Source organism: Pristis pectinata, chromosome 1, assembly GCF_009764475.1.
Source record: "Pristis pectinata isolate sPriPec2 chromosome 1, sPriPec2.1.pri, whole genome shotgun sequence".
Lineage (NCBI taxonomy): Eukaryota > Metazoa > Chordata > Chondrichthyes > Rhinopristiformes > Pristidae > Pristis > Pristis pectinata.
The window spans coordinates 62375160-62400896 of record NC_067405.1 but is presented as its reverse complement, the minus strand read 5'-3'; the positions used below and the strand labels follow the sequence as shown (position 1 = coordinate 62400896).

The window sequence follows — 25737 nt, the reverse complement described above, 5'->3', positions numbered from 1 at the left end:
TAGGTCTGGAATAAAAAGACACAAATTTAAATCTTTAGCTGACTGCTATGCAGTTAGGGCTTCCTAGGGGGAAAAAAATGGAGCAAGAAATTACTTATGATAGGATAGACATCAAGTACTAATACCAGAACCCCCTCCCAAGCCAACATCAAAGTTCTGATCACACTCAACCAGCTCCAATGGACAGGCATACCTTCACATGCCCAACAATGAACTCCACTCCGAGCTCTATCATGACAAAAGATTCTGAGGAGAAAACACTTCCAAGGAAATCCTCAAACTTCCTCAAATACCTGCAACACCCTGACAAACTCATGAGAATCCCTGGCTCCTGACTGCTCAAGCTTGCAGAGAAGCATTGTGCTCTTCAGATCTCTCTCAATGGGAGTACAAGAAGGCCAAATGTAAACAGGAAGGAGCACACAGCAATCCCAACAACCCACTCACCCACCTCACCAAGTTCTGCCTCATCCATGGCTGAGTCTGTGGATCTCACAAAGGATTTGTCACCTCAGAACTCACAGAAATGTAGTGGAGGCAAGTCAGCCTCAAGTCCTGATACGCAGCAGCTGCAATGTCATCAAGCTGATTGACAAGTCAACCACTTTAAAGAATTCTTACAATGAGTGTGCCAGGAAGGAAAAGGCACAATTTGCATTCAAGCTTTTAAATATTTTATGGAGTTTTAAATAAAGATTGGAGCTCACTCAAGTAAGGTACAAACTCAAAAATCATGAAGTTATTAAAACATTAAAAAATCTTAAAATCTACTGCATCTTAATATATTTATTTTTGAACAAATCATAATATTGTATAAATAAGAATCTTTTTAGGGGCAGGAGGTGTGCCAAGGCGTAGTCTGACAACACACCATAAAAAGACTTCACACCCCAATTTAGCAAAGGATAAGCTTTTCAGTGCATTTTACAGTGAAACTTGTTCGGAATTTGCAAGTCCTTATTAATTTAAGTGACTTCACTTGATTCCATTAGAGAGGGCTATAAACAGCACAATTTGAGGAGGAAGCATGAATCGTAGACATGTTAAGCCGATCCCCGTTATCGTGGTGCAAGTTATATCATAATCCATGCACTCAAATTCATGGAACCTGGAGGAAAAGAAGTGAACAAAAACATCTTCCTGGATCAATTCAGAGAAAGGAAACATTCTGGAAATTCTTTGATTGAATTCATTCGAAGCAAACCTTCGATCATTCTGCAAGCCAGGAGCTTGTTTTTAAGAGGTTAATGATCTTCTGAAAAATTAAATCTTGCGGCATCTAAACTAGCTCCATATCATCACAAAGTCCTCTGGGCCTCTACTTCGCTTAACACAAAGTCTATTCCACAAAGATGGACACTAATCTCTTCTTGATTTTGAACACCTCAATTCAATCTCCTCATAATCTTTAATATTTTTGAGCATATTGTGCTAAATAAAGGTAATTTAGTTTTCATGCCTATGCTTTTTTTTGCCTTGCAGCCTTTTCATGAGACATATTGAAACTGGGCACACTAGTGTAGTTGAGGACTACCGTAATCTTTCACACAGAGAAAATTACATTTTTCAATGCTTTTTTTTTAAACATTACTGAGAACTAATAATTGAACAGATGTTACCTTCCTCCTCCAGTTCAGGTGGTGGAGTGTTAATGGGTTCATAGCACGCTTCTTGTGTGATGGGAATGGCTGTGATCAGGCTGGCTTCTCTACCTAGTCGCTTCTTCTCCTCTTCCTGCTGCAAGTTCTTCAAAATATGCTCAGCTCGCTGATGAGATCGGGAAACTGCACGAGCTGAAAAGGATTTCTGTAACAGATTGTGGGTTAAGATAATTAAAAACGAATGATACAATTCTGGAGCATATCAATAATTTTAAGTATTTCGTTGATTATAGAAAATAGAACACAGTACAGCACAAGAACAGGCCCTTCGACCCACAAAGTCTATGCCGACCATGATGCCAATTGAAAAGAATCCCATCTGCCTGCACATGGTCTACATTCCTCCATTCCCTGCCTGTTCATGTGCCTGTCTAAATGCCTCTTAAACATTGCTATCGTATCTGCTTGCACCACTTCCCCTGGCAGTGCATTCCAGACACTTACCATGTTAAAAAAAAAGCCTCATAAATCTCCTTTCTACTTCCACCCACACCCTCACACTGAAAGCTGTACTCTAATATTTGACATTTCCACCCTGGGAAAAAGACTCTAACGAGTTACTCTATCTATAATCTTGCATACTTCTATCAGATTGCCCCTCAGTCTCTGACACTCCAGAGAAAACAATCCAAATTAGTCCAACCTCTCCTTATTGCTAATACTCTCTAATCCAGGCAACATCCCGGTAAACCCCTTCTGAACCCTTTCCAAAGCCCCCACATCCTTCCTGTAATGCGACGACCAGAACTGGACACAATACTCCAAATGAGGCCTAACTAGAGTTTTATACAGCTGGAACATGACTTCCTGACTTTTATACTCAACACCCCAATTGCTGAAGGCAAGTATGCCACATGCCTTTGTTATTAATTTACTTTCATTTAAAAGAAAACAAGACAAATGATATGAAAAGTAGTTACATTTCCCTATTGCACAACAGTGGACCAGACATTGTGTTCTATGACCACATTATGTGCCCATAACAGGCCATTCTGCCCACCACATCCATGCTGGTTTTTTTGGCCCATTATGCTAATCCCAAATGGCGGAGGGGCATCATGCGGGGATGGAGGAATGAAGGCAAGAGGGGTGAGCGGGAGGTCATCAGCATGTCTGGAAGTGGGAAGGAAAGCAAGAACATTGGTTTTAAAGCAGAAAAAGAGTGCTCAATAGAAAGTCAATTCCTTCACTAAATAGTTAGAGTACTAATGAATGCTCCATCAAAATGTTGTCCTATCAAGGAGAATGAGGGGTAATCTTATAGAGGTGTATAAAATCATGAGGGGCATAGATGGGGTGAATGCATACAGTCTTTTTCCCAGGGTTGGGGAAGCAAGAACTAGAGGGCATAGGTTTAAGGTTAAAGGAGAGGGATGTAATAGGAACCTGAGGGGAAACTTTTTCACCCAGAGGGTGGTCAGTACATGGAATAAGCTACCAGAGGAAGTCGTTGAAGCAGGTACATTAACAACATTTAAAAGGTACTTGGACAGGTACATGGATAAGGAAGGTTTAGAGGGGTATGGGCCAAATGGGACGAGCTTAGATGGGAATCTTGTCAGCATGGACCAGTTGGACCTAAGGGTCTGTTTCCATGCTGTATGACTCCAAGTGTGTTTGAAGATTAGGACCTCAGACCTGACACAAACATGTGGTCAAGTAGGCAGCATTGATCCCTGTCTTCCCATATTCTTTGAGACCTGGACGACAGCGGGTACCTCAAGGCACTGAAAAGATACTACTGACACAGTCTCTGCAAAATCCTCCATGTTCACTGGAAGGATAAGCAAACTGAGGTTAATATCCCATGCATTGATATCCTAGTTACACCCAGTAAGCTATGTTGGCCAGGCCATGTCATTCATATATTTGACACCAGATTCCCAAAACAGACACCCAGTTCCAAGCTCTGCCAATGAAAGAGATCACCAGCAGATAGAGAAAAAGATTCAAGGATGTGCTCTAGGTTTCCTTCAAAATTACAACACTACCTCTTGGGAATTCCTGGATCATTGAAAGTGGAGATGAAGCATTCAGGATACTGCTGAGAAACTTGACTACGTGCATTGAGAGAACACAGAAGCCTTGCACAAACAGCAGAATAATTGCATCAACACAGAAACTACCCAATCAAACATCTCCAGTCCTGCCCATGGAAGGGTCTGAGGTTCCCACTTTGGCCTTATTTGTTATCTCAAAACAATGAAACCAGATTGGAAGCAAGCCATCCTCAATCCTGAGGGATTACCCAAGAAGAACTAGAAAGTCACACAAGAGCTTTGGAGACACATCTGGAAAACAGAGTGCAAGAACATTGTGTTGTCTAGAAAACCCCTTTAAACACTGGTACCATCAGCCACAGCTACCTTATTATGGAATCTGCTGTAGGAAGAGCAAAATATTTAAGGCCATTTTGTTCCTATTCACGCTATTTAGGCAATTGTTCTTTCTCACATATTTCTTGGGTAATAAACTTCTCATGGGAGTAATAATTTTATGTACATATTCTCCTACATGCACCACATATATCCAAGTGAAATTCAGCAACGTGACCACTTTCTGTCCCGCATCAATATTACAATCTCTACATTTAAAAAGATTCAGATATAAAGGAATATTTTGTTCGACTTCTGAATAATATGCTCCATTCTAAAGATTGTTCATCCTCACGATATGGAAGACAATGCCAAAGAAAGAGTACTTTAAGATCACAACTTCAGCCCTAACTTGAAGGTTATGGATAAAGTATGCCAGAAGTTCTGAGTTCCACTCTGAAGCAGCAAGATAGTACACTTGGAACATAAAACTCAACCACCACCCATCCCTCAGGAATTCAACTGCTTATCAAGGACAGTCAATAACATACTCATGCCTAACAAACATAGCTTTCAATTACGGGTTGGACATCCAAAATCTGTCCGTACAAAAACTGGACATTTTTGAAAACATTCCATTTGGTATTCAGCTAACTGAAATTTGGACTTATTGTCCAAATACTGAATCAATCCCACTAAGTTCTAGATGGTTTCATCATTTTGTTTACAGTTAGCATGCCGATCAAGTCCTCAAGTCCTAAAGTCCTAAATCAACTGGCATGACCCTCAATCTGACCAGGTATTCCCATAACTACCCAACGTCTGTCACGAGCCATGCTTTTTACTATCACAATCAGGTCAAAGAGCTCATACTTCCATGGCCAGGGAGCATTGTTATAAGTAAGCATAACTCATTGTCAATTTAGTTAAGTACTATTTTCTTCCAAAACGTCATGCTCACATTGTCCAAAACTCTTCCCAGTCTTGCTCCAAGTGTGCCAGATTTTGCAGATAGGATCTGTACATATAATGATATTGATTCTTCTTCAGTTCATTAATCAGATTGACTTTACTGCTTCATAACACTGACTGGAAATTAGTAACACCTATAAACCAGACTTTTTAAGAAACACTGTTTACTAGAAAGCAAACACTTACAGATTGATCTTCACTGATTGGGTCCTGTACACGTCCTGTACTCTGGGGAACCCAAGGGGGATCAAACATTGGTACAGATGGCATGCCCAAAATTGGAGAAGGTAATGTGAAGTTTATGCTTGGAGGTGGAATCTTAAACACAATAAAAAGACCATTCATAAATGTACTTGAAAATCTTATCTCCTTTAGTTTAGCAGATACAATATTCTATATTTCAATAAGCTAAACATGCGTTATGTACAATGTACTAAGACTTACACAGACATTAAATGGTGTAGATATAATACAAATACTGCAACATTTCTTATTCCAATGGTTTTCCAGGAAAATGTGTACCACTGTCATTCAGCATTGTTAGAATTAATTTTACAGCAAGTGCCATATTGAGAAGGTTTTAAAAACTTATTTTACATCAAGTGTTCCTTATTAATTATGAATTCATAAATATGTTATGCTTGCACTAGAAACATGGCCATTAATGGAACAGAAGCAGAAGTGTAATTAACTGATCTAATATAGTGGACACAGCTTGATTTCAAAATTGAAAGGCAAATATACCAGTGGAAATAAGAAGGTAGAAAATTCTGGACAGTCAGCAGGCCAGGCAGCATCTGTGGTGGGGGAAATACTCCAGATCATGCTGCCCACGCTGCTTGTTTGCCTGCAATTACCTGAACCGCATTTAAAGAAGCCAATAGACGATATGACAAGTCTACCACTCACCATTTACAAAAATGAATGGTTATCAAGTGAAATTGTTGAAAATTTGGAATGTTGCAAGTATCTCATAAAAAAGACATTTTTCCTTGTGTTTCACCAGAAAAGCCTGGAAGCCAAAAGCAGAGGAAGAGCAGGGCAGAGAATTAAAACACTGAAAGCTCAAGATCATGGGAATGAACTTAATAGGGGCATTGCACAAAGAAGCCAAGTAATCTGTATTTGGCCTGCCCAGTGTATAGGAAACCACACCTCAAGCAGTGACTGCAAACTAAACTGAAAGAAACACAAATAAATTGTTGTTTCATCTGGAAGTAGCATTTGGGTCCTGGGAAGTGAACAGTGAAAGAACAGGTGCTACTTCTCCGCCACTTCCATGTGTATGGAAGATGACACTTAGAGTGATGGAAGAGTGAACCAACATGCTCGTCCCATTGGAAGGCTGGAAGGGGAGAGGAAAATAAATTCCATGATGTCATCAAACCAAAAGGGGCAGAGGATTATCCATTGAACGTAGAGTCTGACGAAATAGAAAGTGAGATGAAGAAAGGGAAACTCTAATTGTGCCTCTGAAAGTGAGAGTATGGCATGAGAGCAGAACTTGGGGAATGTGACAAAAACAATCAAGGAACCATGAAACATGGCCCAGGGAATCTTTAGCTGAGCTATACCAAGACACATTGGACGTTCTATTATGGAACATGGCATTGATAAGGTTGAAGTAAGGTTAAGGTTAAACTGAATCCTTACTGGAAACAGGGTAGGAAGTAATCCAATTAAAGTCACAGTGGGAATCAATAGGCTTATAAGAAATAGCAGTCGATAGCCAGAAATGAACGTAGAAAAGATGAGAACATGAAAGGTGAAGATGTGCCATGTGGATGGTGAAAATTGGAAGCAAAGATGACAAAACATGTCATTGGGAAAATGCTAGAGCTATAATTAAGGACATTATTGCAAGGCACTAAAATAAGTTCAAGGTAATCAGACAAAGTCAACATAGTTTTGTGAAAAGGAAATCAGGTTCAACGATTTATTGGAGTTTTTGCAGAACTAGCAGGTCCTGTTTATAAAGAGAAAACAGTGGAAGTTCTATACTTATGTTTCTAGGGCATGTTGATACCAAGAAGGAGATGTTGGGTCTTTTGAGGAACATTAAAGGTGGATAAGCCCCCAGGACCTGATGGGATCTATCTCCAGGTTACTGAGAAAGGCAAGAGAGGAGATTGCTGGGGCCTTGACAGAGATTTTTTTTTATCCTATTTAGCTACAGGCAAGGTACCAGAGGACTGAAGAATTTCCATTATTGTTCCTTTGTTTAATAAGGGCAAAAGGGACAAAACAGGAAATTATAGGCTGCTGAGCCTACATCAGTGGTAGAGAAATGACTGGAGGGGATTCTTAGAGATAAGATTTACTCACATCTGGAAAAGCATGGACTTATTAGGGCTTTGTGCCGGGGAAGTCATGTATTGCAAACGATTGAGTTTTTAATGAGGTGACAAGATGATTGCTGAAGATAGGGCAGTGAATGTGGTTTACATGAACTTTAGTAAAGCACTCGACAAGGTCCCTCATAGTAGGCTGATTCAGAGGATTAAGGCACATGGGATCCATGTTTGGATTCAAAATTGGCTTGGCCATAGAAGACAAGGATAGTGGTGGAGGATTGTTATTCTGAGTGGAAGTCTGTGACCAGTGGTGCTCTGCAGGGATTGGTGCAGGACCTCTGTTGTTTGTGATATATATATATATATATATATATATATATATATATATATATATATATATATATATATATATATATATATATGTGTGTATATAGATACATATATATGATTTGGACAAAAATATAGGTGGGTTGATTAGCAAGTTTGCAAATGACATGAAAATTGGCAAAGTTGTGGATAGTGAGGAAGATTGTCAAAAGACTCAGTAGATTATAGACCAGAGACTGAAGAGCACAACACCGGCAATGAGGACTACAAAGAGCTGGAGAGCAGAAGCGGAGGGGCAAATTCAACATTCACTGACCATGTTCAAGGATTTGTCAGCAGACCCAAATGAATATGCCACAGTCGTCACTGACTTCATAAGGATGTGCATAGACGAGTGTGTACCCACAAAAACATTCTGAGTTTTCCCCAATCAGAAGCCCTGGATGAACCAGGAGGTTTGTAATCTGCTGAGGGTGAGATCTGTGGCGTTTCGGGCTGGTGACCCAGAGTCATATAAAAGGTTCAGGTACGCCCTCTGGAAGGTATTGCAAGCGCAAAGAGGAAATTTCGGACTAAATTGGAATCACAGATGGACGCTTGACAGCTGTCTCCTATCGTCACACTCCCCCCACCACCCCCCACACACACCTTGCTACATCTGTTGTTTATTTTCTTTTTTCTGTCACGAACCAGCAACAAAAGAAACACACTGAGCATGATTTAGTGTTAGAAACTATTTTATTAATCACTACTTATGATAATACGTAAAATAAAAGTAAAAATGTTAGTATGTTAGAATTCAAAAATGTTAAACCTCGAACGTTAACCCCAAAACTAAACTTGTCGTGTGTGTGTGTGTGTGTGACAAAGTCCAAAACTCCCAGTTTCGGAATGGTTCTTAAAGTTCAGTTCCGCAAGCCATAAGGTGAAACATGAGCAAGGGCTTCTTCAACAACCACCGTTGTCTGAAGATAAGACGTAGACGTAGAGAAACATAGGGAGAGTAAATACGAAATCCAAATGTTCCATGATGGAACCCAAACGACACTCCAGCGTTTACTCGGTAGTGACTTCCTCACCCCGAAAAGCAACCGAATTGTGGTCGTCCACACAAATACCTGTTTCCTTCTACAGGTCAGCAACAAAGTGAACTCCACCGGATTACTTCCAACTTCCATACATGGATTTCAGTGGCAAACACAGTTATTGTTTCTCATCCATCGATAGAGAAAACAAGCAGGCTGGTGTCTCTCTCCCTTCTCTCTCTCTCTTCTTCTTCTTCTTCTTCTTCTTCTGACTTCTCCAACAATGTCATTACATCCTTTATCTTCTATTGACGTAAGCACGCCCCACACGCACATACACACACACTCTATCTTAAAGGGACTTTCACTAAGTCCGTAACACCTCCCACCTAAAAAAAAATTTTCCCAAGAAAATTTTAATCGCGCATACAGTTAGTAATGTTAATAATTATCATGCTACACAACTACAGACTATCAGATTAGTACAGATACATGTTTCCCATTTAACATCGGGAAAGACAATCAGCAATCACATTATCTTTGCCTTTAATGTGAGTTATCATGAGATCAAACTCTTGCAAAATTAAACTCCAGTTTAACAGCCTTCTGTTCTTGTTTTTGACTCGGCTCAGAAACACCAATGGGTTATGATCTGTATATACAGTCAATGGTTTCTGAGCGGTGCAAACATATACACTGAAATGTTGCAAGGCTAAAACAAGTGACAGTAATTCTTTCTCTATGGTGGAATAATTCTTTTGATGCTCATTAAATTTCTTTGAAAAGTAAGCTACAGGATGGTCAATATCATCAAGGTCATCCTTCTTCAATAACACAGCTCCTACAGCTTCATCACTGGCATCTACTGCTAATGAAAATGGCTTTTCAAAGTCAGGTGTTTTGAGCACAGGATGGTAGCATAAAATGGCTTTCAGCTTCTCAAATGCTTCTTGACAAGAATCTGTCCAAACAAACTTTACTCCCTTCTTCAGAAGATTAGTTAGGGGAAGAGCAATATCAGCAAAATTTTTACAAAATTTTTGGTCATATCCAACCATTCCCAAAAATCTTCTAACAGTCCTCGTACCTGTGGGAATAGGGAACTCAGATATTGCTTGAACTTTTGCCTGAACAGGAGCTTGCTTGCCTTGACCTACAACATAACCAAGATACGTCACAGTGGCATGGCCAAATTCACTTTTAGCCAAGTTAACTGTAAGGTTAGCCTTGGAAAGTCTTTTAAACAACCTTTCCAATGCAGAGATGTGATCCTCCCATGTATCATTCCCAGTCACTAAGTCGTCAATGTAGGCATCTGTATGTTTTAACCCACGAATCACTGAATTAATCATTCTTTGAAATGTTGCCGGAGCATTTTTCATTCCAAATGGCAAAACATTGTATTCATACAATCCAAAAGGGGTTACAAAGGCTGAAATCTCCCTTCCTCTATCTGTTAATGGAACACACCAGTACCCTTTTAATAGGTCAATCTTTGTAAGAAATTTTGTCTTTCCCACTCTATCTATGCAATCATCCACCCTAGGAATAGGGTAAGCATCTGACTTCGATACAGCATTCACTTTCCTGTAATCTGTGCAAAATCTAATAGTTCCATCAGGTTTAGGTACAATAACACAGGGCGAACTCCAATTTGAAGTTGAATGTCTAATAATATCATTTTCCAACATGTATTTTATTTCCTGATCAACAAGTTTACTTTTTTCCACATTCATTCGATATGGGTGTTGTTTGATTGGTTTTGCATCCCCAACATCAACATCATGGGTAATTATCGATGTTCTGTTTGGAACATCTGGGAACAGATTTTTAAATTTTAAAATTAATTCTCTCATCTGTTGTTTTTGTGAAACTTGTAAATGGTCCAACTTCGTTTCAAGGTTCTCCAGGATATTTTGGTTTTTTAGTTTCGATGGAACAATATTTGGTCTAAATTGGCCTTCCTCAACATCAACATCAGGCATTCTAGAAACAACCTTTACATCATCCACCAAGGCCACAACTGAATCCCTCTCATAATAAGGTTTTAGCATGTTTACATGACAGAGTTGTGTTTTCTTGCGTCTATCTGGTGTTTTGATTATATATGTTAAATCAGTCACTCGAGATTCAATAACATAGGGTCCAGAAAAGCGAGATTGCAAGGGATTATTTTGGCTAGGGAAAAATACCAACACCTTTTGCCCCACTGCAAATGTCCTAGGCCGAGCACGTCTATCAAAATAGGTCTTCATTCTTATCTGGCTAGTTTTCAAATTCTCTCTCGCTAGCTGGCAGACTCTCTCCAACCGAGTTTTAAATTTTTGGACATAGTCCAACAGACTCAAGTGCACTTCCTCATTAACCCATTGCTCTCTCAACAACTCCAAAGGTCCTCTCATCCTATGTCCAAATACAAGCTCAAATGGACTAAATCCTATTGACTCCTGGATTGATTCTCTAACGGCAAACAAAAGTAAATGGATACCTTCGTCCCAATCCTTTGTGTTTTCAAAGCAATATGTCTTCAGCATATTTTTGAGAGTAGAATGAAATCTCTCCAGAGCTCCTTGAGATTCTGGGGGATATGCAGATGATACAATCTGCTTTGCTCCCAGCTCATAGACTAGTTGTTGAAAAAAATTTGACATAAAATTACTACCTTGATCAGATTGGATTTCTTTTGGCAAACCAAACAAGGTAAAAAATTTTAAAAGAGCCTTTGACACCGTCTTGGCCTTAATATTTCTAAGGGGTATTGCTTCTGGAAATCTAGAAGTGGCACACATGATGGTTAACAAATACTGATTTCCAGTCTTAGACTTTGGTAAGGGGCCAACACAGTCCACAATCACCTTCGAAAAGGGCTCACCAAAAGCAGGAATTGGTTTCAACGGAGCCACAGGGGGTTTTTGATTTGGTTTACCTACCATCTGACATGTGTGACAGGTTCGACAAAACATCACCACATCTTTTCTCAAACCAGGCCAATAGAATTGTTTCAAGATCTTCCCTACAGTTTTATTCACATCAAAATGACCACCCAAAGGCATACTGTGGGCCAGGTTTAAAATTTCATCCCTATAAACTTTTGGAACAACAACCTGATGAATAACTTCCCATTCCTCAGTAACAGGAACATGAGGAGGTCTCCATTTCCTCATTAACACTCCATTTTTGACATAGTATCCAGTTGGCACTTTTTCAATCTCCTCACATGAGAGAGCTTTTTCTTTCAATTCTGTCAACTCAGGATCCTTTGTCTGTTCCACCATAAAATCCTTCCTCGACAAAGACAAATCTTTAAATTCAGGCTCACTATAAGGATGTTGATCCTCCAGTGAAGATAGAAAAGTCTCAGACAAGGCATCATAATTTTCTTCCTGTTTAGGACTGTCACAAGGAACCACATCAGACTGCATCGGACTGTCTGTCTTGGCTAATTCTTTAGCTCTAGCTCGAGTCACCGCACATGATGGGTAAACATCTGGATCATTCTCAGACTCATCAATCCTTGGTTTGGTCATTAACCGTACCACAGGAACAATTTCTCCATCTGCAAGGTCATTTCCCAATAACAAAGAAACTCCTTCCACTGGCAACCTAGGTCTTATCCTTATCTCGACTGGTCCTTCTACGAACTTTGACTTTAAAATCACCTTGTGTAAAGGGACAGATTTGGTGTCATCTGTAACGCCTCGCACTAGATTTACCTCACCAGTGTCACTTTCTTCACCAAAATTTAAAACACTGTCCAGCAAGAGAGATTGACTAGCCCCAGTATCTCTAAGAATTTTCACTGGCACCTGGGGTGACTCATCATTCAGTGAAACAAAACCCTCTGATACATAAGAACGGAATTCCTTTCTCACCTCCTCCAACTTTTCCGCTTTTACCTCTTGCAAGGACTGATCTTTAACAGCATCTCCTAAACCTTTTTGATTTTTAATTGCCTGAAAGCAAGCATTGGGCACAGCTTCCTTCCTTTTCTTCAAAAGGGCACAATTAGATATCACATGGCCAGGTTTCCTACAGTAATAACAAGTACGCTCAACAGGTTTCTCCAGCCCTGGCTTCTTTTCATCTTTTCCTTTTTGATTATCTCCCAATTTAATCTCCGGTTTACCTGGATTGTCCTTGTAACTCTTTTGAAAGGTTTTAGGTTGTCCCCATTTGGATTTATGGGTTAAAGCATAATGGTCTGCCAACTTAGCAGTTTCTTGTAAAGTTTCCACTGCCTTTTCATTTAAATATGTTGTTAATTCAGCTGGAACACATCTTTTAAAGTCTTCCACTAATATCAATTCTTTCAATTTATCAAAATCCCCATCTACATTTTTAGCCATGTACCATCGTTCAAAACATATTCTCTTTCCATTGGCAAATTCCATATAAGTCTGATCTGCAGATTTCCTCAAGTCTCTAAATTTTTGTCTATAAGCTTCAGGTACCAATTCATAGGCCTTCAATATAGCTTGTTTTACCTTGGTGTAATCAGCTGCATCCTCAGCAGACAAAGCAGAATAAGCTTTTTGAGCTTTACCTTTAATCACACTCTGCACCATAAGAGCCCATCCTTTCCTTGGCCAGTTTGAACTCACAGCAACCTTTTCAAAATGTTGGAAATACTGATCAACTTGATCTTCCTCAAAAGGAGGGACTAATCGAACCTCCCTGCTGGCTGAAAAACCATCATCAGAATCAGATTCCAAACTCTCACGCTTCATTTGTAACTCATGCTGCCTCTGTTTCTCCTTCTCCTCACTATCCAGCTCCATCCTCTTCAATTCCATCTGCTTCATTGCTAGATCAGCCTCTATCTTCATCTGAGTTATCTTTGATTCGGCCTCTAATTTCTCTCGTTCGGCCTCTATCTTTAACTGGGTTTGTTCTCGTTCAGCCTCTATCTTTGCCAGCTGCACCTGTGCCTCAGAAATTGCTATTTCACTGCCAGGAAACTGTTTTAACACTTCCTTCTCATACACCTTCTTTTCCACATAATGGCCAGCTATCAGTCTCTGAATATCTGCCTTTCTCATAGACTGCTTTACTTCTGTAAGGTTTAGCCTTGTAGCAATCTTTATCAGATCATCCTTTTTCGCCACCTCCAATCCCTTTTGGGTTGGTGACTCCAAAAATGCCTTAATATCCATTGCTGCTGGTTTCCACACACACAAGCCAATTAAAAAGAATTTATCAGACCTCCCTCAAAAATCTTTGGATTGAATCCCGAACAAATCTCGTCAATCTGGGGAACGATCCCAGACGACACTCATTAATCTTTAGATTGGATCCCGGACGAACCTCGTTAACCTTGGGAACTATCCCGGACGAGCCCCCAATTTTGTCACGAACCAGCAACAAAAGAAACACACTGAGCATGATTTAGGTGTTAAAAACTATTTTATTAATCACTACTTATGATAATACGTAAAATAAAAGTAAAAATGTTAATATGTTAGAATTCAAAAATGTTAAACCTCGAACGTTAACCCCAAAACTAAACTCGTCGTGTGTGTGTGTGACAAAGTCCAAAACTCCCAGTTCCGGAATGGTTCTTAAAGTTCAGTTCCGCAAGCCATAAGGTGAAACATGAGCAAGGGCTTCTTCAACAACCACCGTTGTCTGAAGATAAGACGTAGACGTAGAGAAACATAGGGAGAGTAAATACGAAATCCAAATGTTCCACGATGGAACCCAAACGACACTCCAGCGTTTACTCGGTAGTGACTTCCTCACCCCGAAAAGCATCCGAATCGTGGTCGTCCACACAAATACCTGTTTCCTTCTACAGGTCAGCAACAAAGTGAACTCCACCGGATTACTTCCAACTTCCATACATGGATTTCAGTGGCAAACACAGTTATTGTTTCTCATCCATCGATAGAGAAAACAAGCAGGCTGGTGTCTCTCTCCCTTCTCTCTCTCTCTCCTCTTCTTCTTCTGACTTCTCCAACAACGTCATTACGTCCTTTATCTTCTACTGACGTAAGCACGCCCCACACACACACTCTCTATCTTAAAGGGACTTTCACTGAGTCCGTAACATTTCTCTCTTTGTCTGCCTCCACCTATTATTCACCTACCACAGTCTTCCACCTCCATCCCTGCTCACCTCCCCTAACTGGCACTAACTCGCCTGTCATCTTACACCCCTCCTCGGTCCACCAATTGCCTCGGAATCCTTACTTGCCACTCTCCTTCTCCTCTCTAAGCTGGCCATCTTGCCTCTCCACTCTCAGTCCTGATGCAGGCTTTCGATCCGAAATGTCGACGATTTTTTCCCTCCTGAAGATGCTGCTCGACCCACTGAGTTCTTCCAGCAGGTTGTTTGTAACTTCTTACAAGGTGAGATTGAGTAGCATAAGTGGCAATGACCTATCACTACCAAACGAGCTCAATGCCTTTTAGGCACGCTTTGATAGGGAGAACTGTGACACACCCACATGAGCCCCCACATTTCCAGATGACCCTGTGATTTCAGTCACTGAGGCCAACATCTGGGTATCCTTCTAGAGGATGAATCCACGAAAGGCAGCTGGTCCAGACAGCATACCTAGCTGAGTACTAATGATCTGTGTGGACCAACTGGCTGGAGTACTTACAGATGCATTCAACCTCTCCCTTCTGTGGTCTGAGGTTCTCACCTGCTTCAAAAAGGCACCTATTGTACCTTTGCCCAAGAAGAGTGTGGTGACCTGCCTCAATGACTACTGTCCGGTAGCACTGACATCAACAGTAATGAAGTGCTTCGAGAGGTTGGTTATGTCACGAATCAACTCTTGTCTCAGAGAAGACCTGGATCCACTCCAATTTGCCAATTGCCACAACAGGTCAACAACAGATGCGAGTTCTCTGGCTCTTCGCTCTGCTCTGGACCATCTGGACAACAGGAACTCATCCATCAGGCTGCTGTTCATCGACTACAGTGCGGCATTCAACACAATCATCCCATCTAAACTCAATATGATTGTGTTGAACAAACTTCAAGATCTCAGCCTCTGTACCTCTCTGCAACTGGATACTCGACTTCCTCATCGGCAGACCTCAATCAGTGAGGATTGGTAACATTTCCTCCTCGCTGATAATCAACGCAGGTGCTTAGCCCCCTGATCATCAACACAGGTGCTTAGCCCCCTGATCATCAACACAGGTGCTTAGCCCCCTGTTCTACTCTCTATGCACACATTACCGTGTGGTTAAGCATTGCTCCAATGCCATCTTCAAATTCATCGATGACACTACTGTTGTTGGACGAATCACAGGTGGCGATGAGTCAGCTTACCTGAGCGAGATAGGACACCTGGTTGAGTGGTGCCTCAACGAAAATCTCTCATTCAACGTCAGCAAAACTAAAGAGCTGATTGTTCAGGAAGGGGAAGGAGGGTGAACATGCACCAGTCTACATTCGGGGTTCAGCCGTGGAGAGAGTCAGCAGCTTTAACTTCCTGGGAGTTAACATATCAAATGACCTGCCCTGGGCCCAGCACATAGATGCAATCATTAGGAAAGCACGCCAGCATCTTTACTTTCTTAGGAAGTTTGGCTTGTCACCGAACACTCTAACAAACTTCTACAGATGTATTGTTGAAATTACCCTTATTGGTTGCATCATGGTCTGGTACAGCAATTTGAATGCACTGGAACATAAGAAGCTGCAGAGAGTAGTGGACTCTGCCCAATATATCACAGGCACATCCCTCCTCACCATCAGTAGTATCTATAGGAGGCACTGCCTCAAAAGGGCAACATCCATCATCAAAGATCCCCACTATCCGAGCCATGCCGTCTTTTCGCAGCTACCATCAGGGAGGAGGTACTGAAGTCCGAAGTCCCAAACCACCAAGTTCAAGAACAGCTACTTCCCTTCAACCATTCCGTTCTTGAACCAAATGGCACAACCCTAATCACTACAGTTTACAACGCTATGATCACTTTGCACTGAAGTGGACTTTGTTTTATTTTTGTTCCAATTGTGTTTTTTTCTTGTAAAAATTGTGTAAATTTATGTTTAATTTATATTTTTCTTGTGAATGCTGCTTATATGATGCAATGTGTCTGTGATGCTGCTGCAAGTAAGTTTTTCATTGCACCCGTGCATATGACAATAAACTCCACTTTGACAGTTGGAAATATAGGCAGAGATGGAGTTTAATCTATTCAAGTGTGAGGTGTTGCACTTTGTGAGGTCAAATTTAAGACGAAAGTACATCTTACATGAGAGGCAACTATTAAAGGGTTACCTACTTAACAGAGAGAAGAGGTGAAATTCTTTCCTCTCGTATAGTAGTGAATTATTTTCTCAAAGGACAGTTAGAGCCAAGTCCTTGAATATTTTTTAAGGCAGAGTTATAAAGATTCCTGATAAGCCAGGGTGAAATGTTACAGGAAATAGGTGGGAATATACATTTGAAGCCCAGTCGTGCTCCTGATTTCTATGCTCATATATTACTTGGGCCGAAAGAAGGAAATTAATATAGACGATGTGTCAGAAATAGAGACAATGGCAAGGACCTGAAGCACTGGAATAAAGAATTTTCTACAAACAGGTAAATGTAGCATGGAGACATACACAGCCTAAAATAATATGCTTTTATATTGAGGTAGCAAGTGGAGACATGAGCAGAGTTGTGCCAAAATTTACACTTATTCCTGTAAAGCCTACCTTAAAGATCTGTTGTGCACCTTCTTCCATGCGTGGCCAAACCTGGTACCTGAATCTCCAGAGCGTGTTAAATTTCACAATAGCATTGATTCGTTGTACTGCTTCTGGATGGTGAAATTCAGACATTACCATATCAGATACAGCATCAGGAACTTTTACCGCACACAGCAGAAACATGGCAGCTGTAAAAGGGAAAAAATAATATATATAACTCCTTTCACAATATCCCAAGTAGCTTGTAATCAAATACTTTCTCAAATACAGTCTCTGCTGTAACATATGAAATATGACAGTCAATGATTAAAAACACGGTGGACAAGATTTTAGCAAGAATGGCCCAATTTACAACCCAAACCATTTCCGAGAGCCACTCATGAGAAACGAACATAATCTCAACCACATATAACAAGATACTGAAATATTTAAAGACATAAATGGCATTGTTTTCACTGCTCTGCTCCCTACCTTCTAACTGCCCTCTCAGTGCTCTATTTGCCACATCTCCAGTGTATCTTTCCAGTGTACCAAACTCAACACTTTCCATGTTCTTATTAAATGCACAAGCCTGCTTCTAGTTGGTGAGGAGAAAGGTGATCTGAAGATCCAATCAAAGAGTCACTAGAAACCTGCGGAGCCCCTGAGGCGGGCCATCTGCTGTGCATTCTGAATTGAATATTCAAATCAAAACCCATTCTTCAGCAAATCAAAAATGGAAAGTTAACGCCAAGAACATTAGAATCATGTGGAGAGCAAGCCAGCAGCAAATCACACAGGATGCTGGAAACAGCTAGCATGGCGAGAACAGACAAGAGACTGATCACCTGGCATCAATAGTGGATTCAAAAACAAAGTCACGTACACAAATTAATCAAGCAACCTGATGTAGTCACACTCAAAGAAACATTACAGTTAGCATTCCATATTTCTCCATCACCATCCCTGACATTTCTTGTTGATGACGCAAACCAACAAGAGAAATTGCCACTGTGGTACACAATCAAGAGAGAATGGAATTGGGAGTGCTCAACATTGTGAGCCATGGTGTCAAGTCAAGCACAAGCTCTCATATATTTTTTAAAAAACTGTCCATGTTGGAAATCTGAAATTAAACAGAAAATTCTGAAAATGCTCAATGTTTGGCAGCATCTGTAGAGACAAATTTAATGTTTGAAGTTGACAACCTTTAACCAGAACAGACCAGTTCAGATACAAACAGGAAAGGCTGGTTATCTAAAATTGCTGAATTCAAAATGAAGTCTTGCCAAGTCAGAAGATGAGATGCTGTTCCTTGAGCTTGCACTGGGCTTTATTGGAACAGGAGTTTCTCAGGGCTGCGTTCTACGTCAAATCTTCTTCAGTTACTTTACTCCCTCCTTGTCAGGCAATGAACGTCTCCAATATGAAACAGTCAAACCACCTTTCCTTCGCATTAAAATGACCATAGATATTACTCAATATCATTGGCTAATCCCCATCATCAGCATCCTTAGCAAGAGAGATGGCACCAACACAAACCAGAAATTATATATATCTTCCTCCTAAATACAAAAGGCTAAATACTAAATACTAAGGCCAGATCCTTAGTATTCTATGCAGAATGAAGCCCCATCTGTCCTTAAGATTCTTTCCTCACAAGTCAGCAGTGTGATGGAATAGTCTCTACTTGCCTGGTTCAGTGCAGTTCCAACTACACTCAAGAAGCACAGCATAATCCTTTTTTTAAAATTCATTTTCCAGGATCCTGAGTATTGCTGGGAAGGGTAGAATTTATTGCCCATCACAATATAGCCCTGGAGAAACTGGTGGGGAGCTGCTTTCTTAAACTTCTGCAGTCCTTCTGGTGAAGATACTCTCATAATGTTGTTGAACAGGAGTCCTAGGATCCCGATGAAAGACCAGCAATACATTTCCAAATCAGGATAACATGCAACTTGAGGTGGAAACTGCAAGTGGTGGTGTTCCTGTGCACCTGCTGCACTTGTCTTTCTTGGTGATATAGGTCAGGGATTTGAAACATGCTGTCAAGATTAGCCTAGGTGAGTAAGTGCAATACATTTTACAGACAGTACATACAGAACTGTAGCCACTAAGTGTTGCTCCTGGAAGAAATAAATGTTTAGGATGATGAATGGTCTACCAGTCAAGCAGGCTACTTTGTCTTGAATGGTGAGCTAATCTGCTAGATAGGCACCTCAAACATACAGTATATTCAATTCCACTATCACCAGCAATTTGTGACTACACTACTTGTTTTCTACAGGTCCCAATGCAGCAATGGAACAAAGTTTCTTTGACAGACCATCTCATACCTGTGACCTCTCTCACCCAGAAGGCCAACAGCAGCAATTGCGTGGCCACCTAACATGCCAAGTCCTCATCCAAGTCACACTCAATCTGACTTAAGATGCAGGTTACTTTTTCTTCATCATCACCACATTCATGATGCCGGAACTCCACCCGTAACAACCCCACTTTTCCACACAGACTGTGATGGCTCACCACCATCTTCTCATGGCCAAGTGGGAATGGATAATAAATGCCTTGCCAATGATGTCCAATTACCATGAATAAAAGATGTTCCTTGCCATGTTTTAAATAATACTAAATATTTCCCCAAAATATTTTTTCTGCAGTAAATCTATCTGGTTTGCATTTGAATGAACCAATATCACCTGATTCCATCAATTCTCTTGAAATCCTGCCCATTAATGGATTATTTGCTCAAACAATTAGACAAAATTCCTTTAAGATTAGTCTTGATTTTACCCTTCTTCAAGCCTTCTCTTGTGGTTTTACTTGCTTGGATGGGGCGAAAAATAATTTCTCGCGCTACATTAGCTAATCAGTTCAGAACTCTGAAAAGTACCATATCCACTTTCCAAATGAAAACATATGCTCAATTTACATAGTTCAATCTCCCCTTTCCCATAATCATCTTTTACGCTCCCTTCTATATCCTACGTTTGTGTACACCAACGTTTTTTAGTACTTTCATCCATTTAAAATATATTGCCTTCCCTTATTCTTATTTTAGAATGTACGTTGTCGCACTATTCTGCACTGAATTGTACTTGCTGTCTCTCTCTGCCCACCTGGCTCGTCTATATATGTCTTATTTTAGTGTATTCCAATGCCCATCACAGTTTGCTTCTATCAACAAATTTCAGCAACAATCCCCAAATTCCAAATTGCCTTGAGGCAGTGTCTATGTTGAAACCAGGAATTGAGCAACCTATGAATGGTTCTAATTTGCCATTGCTATAACAACATGCTATGATATAAAAATAAAATTTCTTCAAGTTACTCATAGCATTTGCTCTTATCATAACACATGCCATAACTTGTTTACCTACTCAACTTACCTTCTGCCTAATTTTTTTGAACTATTTTTTTCTCTTGTATTTGAGACCTTCTCCATTGTAAACAAATTGAATGTTTATAATCCCCTGGACAATGGTTGGCAGAATGAAAAAAATCATGGACAGTTATTATTTGGTCAAAATAATAGCTGATGGTAAAAAGATTCCCAAATGACAACTGGGGATTTTATCTTTTCTATCAATACTTCTGAACTTAAACATGAAAAGAATTTTAACGCATATAAAATCATGCCATGCACCAAACTTATTATCATAATGTAACTAATCACTGGAAGATCGTATGATTTTTCTAACCAACTGGGATTAGGACTTTACTTGAGCTTAACAAATCATGCCTGCAAATTTACTGCAAGTAACACATCAGTCTTCTTACTGCACAGAATTATTGCATTTACATTTTGTTTTAATTTAATAAATCAACAGGTTTTACATCATTACTTCCTCAAAACAAGCTAAGGGCACGTAAAATTGTCAGTGATGAAAAACTTTCTGCTGTCCAATCTGAGTTATGTGGCATAATTGACATTGCCACATCAACGAAAAATCAATACATCAAGGAAATCGCCAATAAACATCACATTCTATAAACTGAACAAATGCAACTTCTAAAACTTCCAATTTTTTAAGGTATAGTATGGCTGTATGTGTCACAATGAGATTGAAATTACCAGCTGCAGCAGCCATGTGTTCATCCACACTGAGTAGAAGCTCCCAAGCTGCAGGCTGGATGTCACCATACATGTCTTCGGTCAGTATGGGTGCAGCTTTAATCAACAAAGACAGTGGGGCTGGAGACAGACTCATGACCTACATTAAAAACAGGGATCAAGTAGAATTATAGAAAGAAAGAAAAACAAGTTTTACTGATTACCTTGCATTGCTCTCTCTCTATTCCATTTAGAGGAAATGTACGAACTACATTTCATGCAACAATTACTCACAAATAGCATGGAATAATGACCAAATGGTTTTATAATGTTGATTGAGGGATAACTATTGACCAGACTACTGGAGATAACTTCCCTGGTCTTAAAATAGATCCACAGGGATTTGTATGGCCATTTGAAAAAGCAGACAGGACCCCAGTTTTTCACCCAAATGTCAGCATCAGTAACATGGTAGTTTTCTGTAGTACTGCAATGGAGCATAGGCCTAGAGTTTTGTGCTCAGCTCTCTGGAGTAGGACTTGAACCTTCCAAATGCAAAGGCAAGAGTGGTACCACTTGAGCATAAAATCTTAAGCACAAGGGCAACTTGTGGTCAGATATATATAGGCAGTCACTGGGTTATGTAAAGGTTTTGTTCCTGGGAATTGCCCGTAAGCCAATTTCTCCATAAGTCAGAAACATTTTCTGTAGTAACCCATATTGTATCACTCGACATTCACTTAATATAGTATTTCATTTCATTGAATAATCACACTAACACTACCTATAATTAAACTAATGGAATATATACTGTACCCAGTCATTAATACCATAAAACATTTTATGAATATTAGCTTGAAAAATGCTTTATAAGCATATGGAAGAATGTGCTTAAAGTTGGACTTCTATAAGTCAGGTCATCTGTAACCTGGGAGTCCCTGTATTAACATTTTCAAATTCTTAAAATTGAGCCCAACCTATCCACTTCCAATTATTACTGAAACACAACAGGAACTATTTTAAAAGGCATATGCGTTACACTTAATATTTAGTTGTCTTGCATCCAGTTTTAATCTTAACCAGCTGAGTTTTCTGCACCTCAGTAAACCTAGCAGTTCAAGGGAGGCAGGAATCCTGCATGAGAAAAGTACTTCCACAGCACTGCTGGTGAGTCAAGAAAAGTTGCTTCCTCCCAACTCACCAAGATTATGTTCTTTCATGCAGGCAATGCCCCCACCCTAACTTCAGCTTTCCAGCTGATCCATGTCATAATGCATCCTGAGACAACCCTCATCGCTGTCTATGACTTCACCAATTTTGGTGAATTCATAGGCTTCACCAAACTTGCTATTCATACCACCAACACTTGCCTGACCTCGAATATCACAGAACCTCTAACAACATCACGTTGCCATTGAACAGACTAACCACACCACCTCCATCCAATATCCTGAGCAAGCTTTGTTGGACTACTCCAAATAAATCCTCCTTCCCTGGTTTTACTTGCATCAGCAGCACTTCCAGTACTTTCATTGTGAACTTAGTTGATACTACTTTCTTACAGACCTCAATTCTTTATGTTGTAAACTATGATGGTATATGTCTAAACTTCAAAAAAAACTACAAATTTTTAAGTTCTGCCGTAACATTCCAGTTTGAGTTCCAAGAAATGACGTAATGCAAACTTGAAACCAATGCCAAATATTTCACTTTTGTTCACATCAGAAACTAAGCATCACCATTATCGATTGAATATTTTTCAAACCGAATGTACCTTGAGTGAGCTGCACAAAAATGATGGACAGAAATGATTATGTACATCCATCAATTATTAACCTAAGAATAAAAACAAAATCAAATGAGTAATTACATAATTATACCTGAGTCCTAATATATTTCAACATTCCAGAATCCTTTTTCCCTTCCAGACTTGTGACAGGTATCCTTTTTCTCAAAGGTGTACGGAGGCAAGACTTGTCAGAGCACTGGAAAAAAGAAAACAAATAAATATAGAATTGCATTTTACAATGAATAGGTTTAAGTAACGGGCAAGAATTTTGCTTCCTGGTGTTCCAAACAAACATTTCACTATTGCTGTATTTTAGATTATCTCAAATGCAGAGGTGGTCTGCATTTTATACTGTTGGTTCAGTGCTATAGAAAATCTAACATGCAGGAGGCCTTCCTGCCAATCATGACCACACCAATCAAAGTTTCCATTTCTCAGTCAGTAGCCTTGCAGGTCAATTCTTTATATCACAACTTACAATGGTAAATTTCTACCCTTTAAACTTGCTACAGCTCTAAGTTCTGCTGGGGCATTCCCCCACAGATTGAGTTCAGGAAATGATATTATTCATGCTTGAAGCAATTGCCAAATGTTATACTTGTGTACACATAGATACTCTCTCTACCACTCATTTAGGCAGCAAGTTCCAGACCTCTAGCACTGTCAGGCTGAAAACAACTTCTCTCCAGCTAATTACTTTAAATATATGCCCCAGTTTTTGACACCTCTGCTATGGGTCCTATTTACTCTATCTTGGTCCTTCCGTAGGGGATATATCCAGAAAATCCAGTGGCAGAGCAAACAGGGGCGGGTTAGGGAGAATGGGAGGACTGGTAGGCTCAACTGCAGAGTCATAAAGAGAAACAGAATGGAAACAAGCCCTTCAGCCCACCAAGTGTGCACCAACCATCAAGCACCCATTTACACTAATTTAATTTTATTCTCCCCACACCTGCCTTAACTGTCCCCAGATTGTACCACTCACCTACAAACTAGAGACAATCTACAGTGAACAATTAACCTGCCAACCCACACAACTTTGGGATGTAGGAGGAAACTGGAGTATCAGAGGGAAACCCACACAGTCACAGAGATGTGCAAACATCACAGGCAGTACCAGAGGTCAGGATCAAACCTGGTCACTGGAGCTGTGAGGCAACAGCTCTACCAGCTGTGTCACACCAACTTTGCAATTTACTTTAATGAAAGGAGCCTCATAGGTAAATCAGATGAACTTCGAGCCCAGATTACCACTTAGAATTATGAAATTATTGCAATCATAGAAACATGGTTGAGGGAAAGACAGGACTGGCAGCTTAATGTTCTGGGCTATAGAAGCTTCAGAAGTGGCACCGGCATCAAAAGAGGAGGCAGGGTTGGGAAGAGGGGTTTGACACTACTGATTAGGGAGAACATCATGGCAGCACTTGAAGAGGATATCCTGGAGGTATCCCAATATTGACTGGAATTGCTTTAGTGCAAGGGACATAGATGGGGCAGAATTTGTTTAGTGCATCCAGGACAGTTTTTTGAAAAAAATAGGCAGATAGTCCTACAGGGTAGTACTCAACCTTTTCTTAGGAAATGATACTGGGCAAGTGGTGGAAACATCAGTGGGGCAGCATTTTGGGAACAGTGACCATATTTCTTTAAGTTTCAACATAGTTGTGGAAAAGGATAAGGTTGGTCCTCAAGTTAAGGTCCTAGATTGGGGAAGGCTGATTTGGAGTATTGTGTGCAGATTAGGTCGCCACACTATTCGATGGATGTGGTTATACTGGAGATATTGCAGAGGAGGTTCACTAGGATGTTGCCTGGATTGGAGGACTCTGGCTATGGGGGGAGTAGATAGGTTGGGCTTGTTTTCCCTGGAGCAAAGGAGGCTGAAACATGACTTGATAGAGGTATATAAAATTATAAAAGGCATAGATGGTCAGAATACTTATCACACATGGCAGGGGTATCAAAAACAAGAGGACAGAGGTTTAAAAGGAGAAGGTGTTTTAAAGGAATTAGAGGGGAATTTTTTTTTGTTACACAGAGAGTGGTTGACATCTGGAACTCACTGCCAGATGTGTAGTCGAATCTGATACAATCACGACATATAAGAGACATTTAAAGAGGAATAGGCAAATCATAGAAAGATACTGAACTACTGCAGGCAAATGAGATTAGTGCAAATGGACAAATGGTTAGCATGGTTGTTGTGGGCCAAAGGGCCCATTTCTACATTGTACAACTCTATGGCTCCTGGAACTCCCTCCTCAAAAGCATTGTGGGAACATCTTTGCAAAGACGAACAGCAGCAGTTCAAGTTGGTGGCTTCTCAAGGGCAGTAAGGGATGGGCAATAAATACTGGCAAGGCCAGACACAAAGACAACCTGGTCTCCTTTCCACATTTTCTTAAACTTGCATATGGGAGCATGGATGTCCCCAGCAATACCAGTAATTATCATCCATCATCAATTGCCCTTTAAGAGCCATCCAAATTTACAAATACTCCAACAGAATGTTTATTTTCCACCTGAACCACAAGAAAGTGAATCTTTGAACAATCCAGCATTCACCAAATAGTACATTTGATGAGAACAAAAATAAAATTAATTCAAAGTGTGCATTTACTGTGTTGTTTTCAAATATTAGACAACAACTTAATATGTT

General features: G+C 40.1%; 1 protein-coding gene across 3 annotated transcripts in view; it reads right to left on the bottom strand.

Moving 5' to 3' along the window:
• The window catches only part of LOC127574760 (protein unc-80 homolog), a 211845-nt gene that overhangs the window by 78474 nt on the left and 107634 nt on the right, over positions 1–25737 (bottom strand). For all 3 annotated transcript variants that reach the window (XM_052024066.1, XM_052024057.1, XM_052024074.1), the window contains 5 exons: positions 23167–23271; positions 21308–21446; positions 17260–17441; positions 5135–5266; positions 1620–1806 (listed from right to left, as the gene is read on the bottom strand). In XM_052024066.1, coding sequence (XP_051880026.1) covers positions 1620–1806; positions 5135–5266; positions 17260–17441; positions 21308–21446; positions 23167–23271 — 745 coding nt within the window. The remainder of the gene's footprint in view (positions 1–1619; positions 1807–5134; positions 5267–17259; positions 17442–21307; positions 21447–23166; positions 23272–25737) is intronic.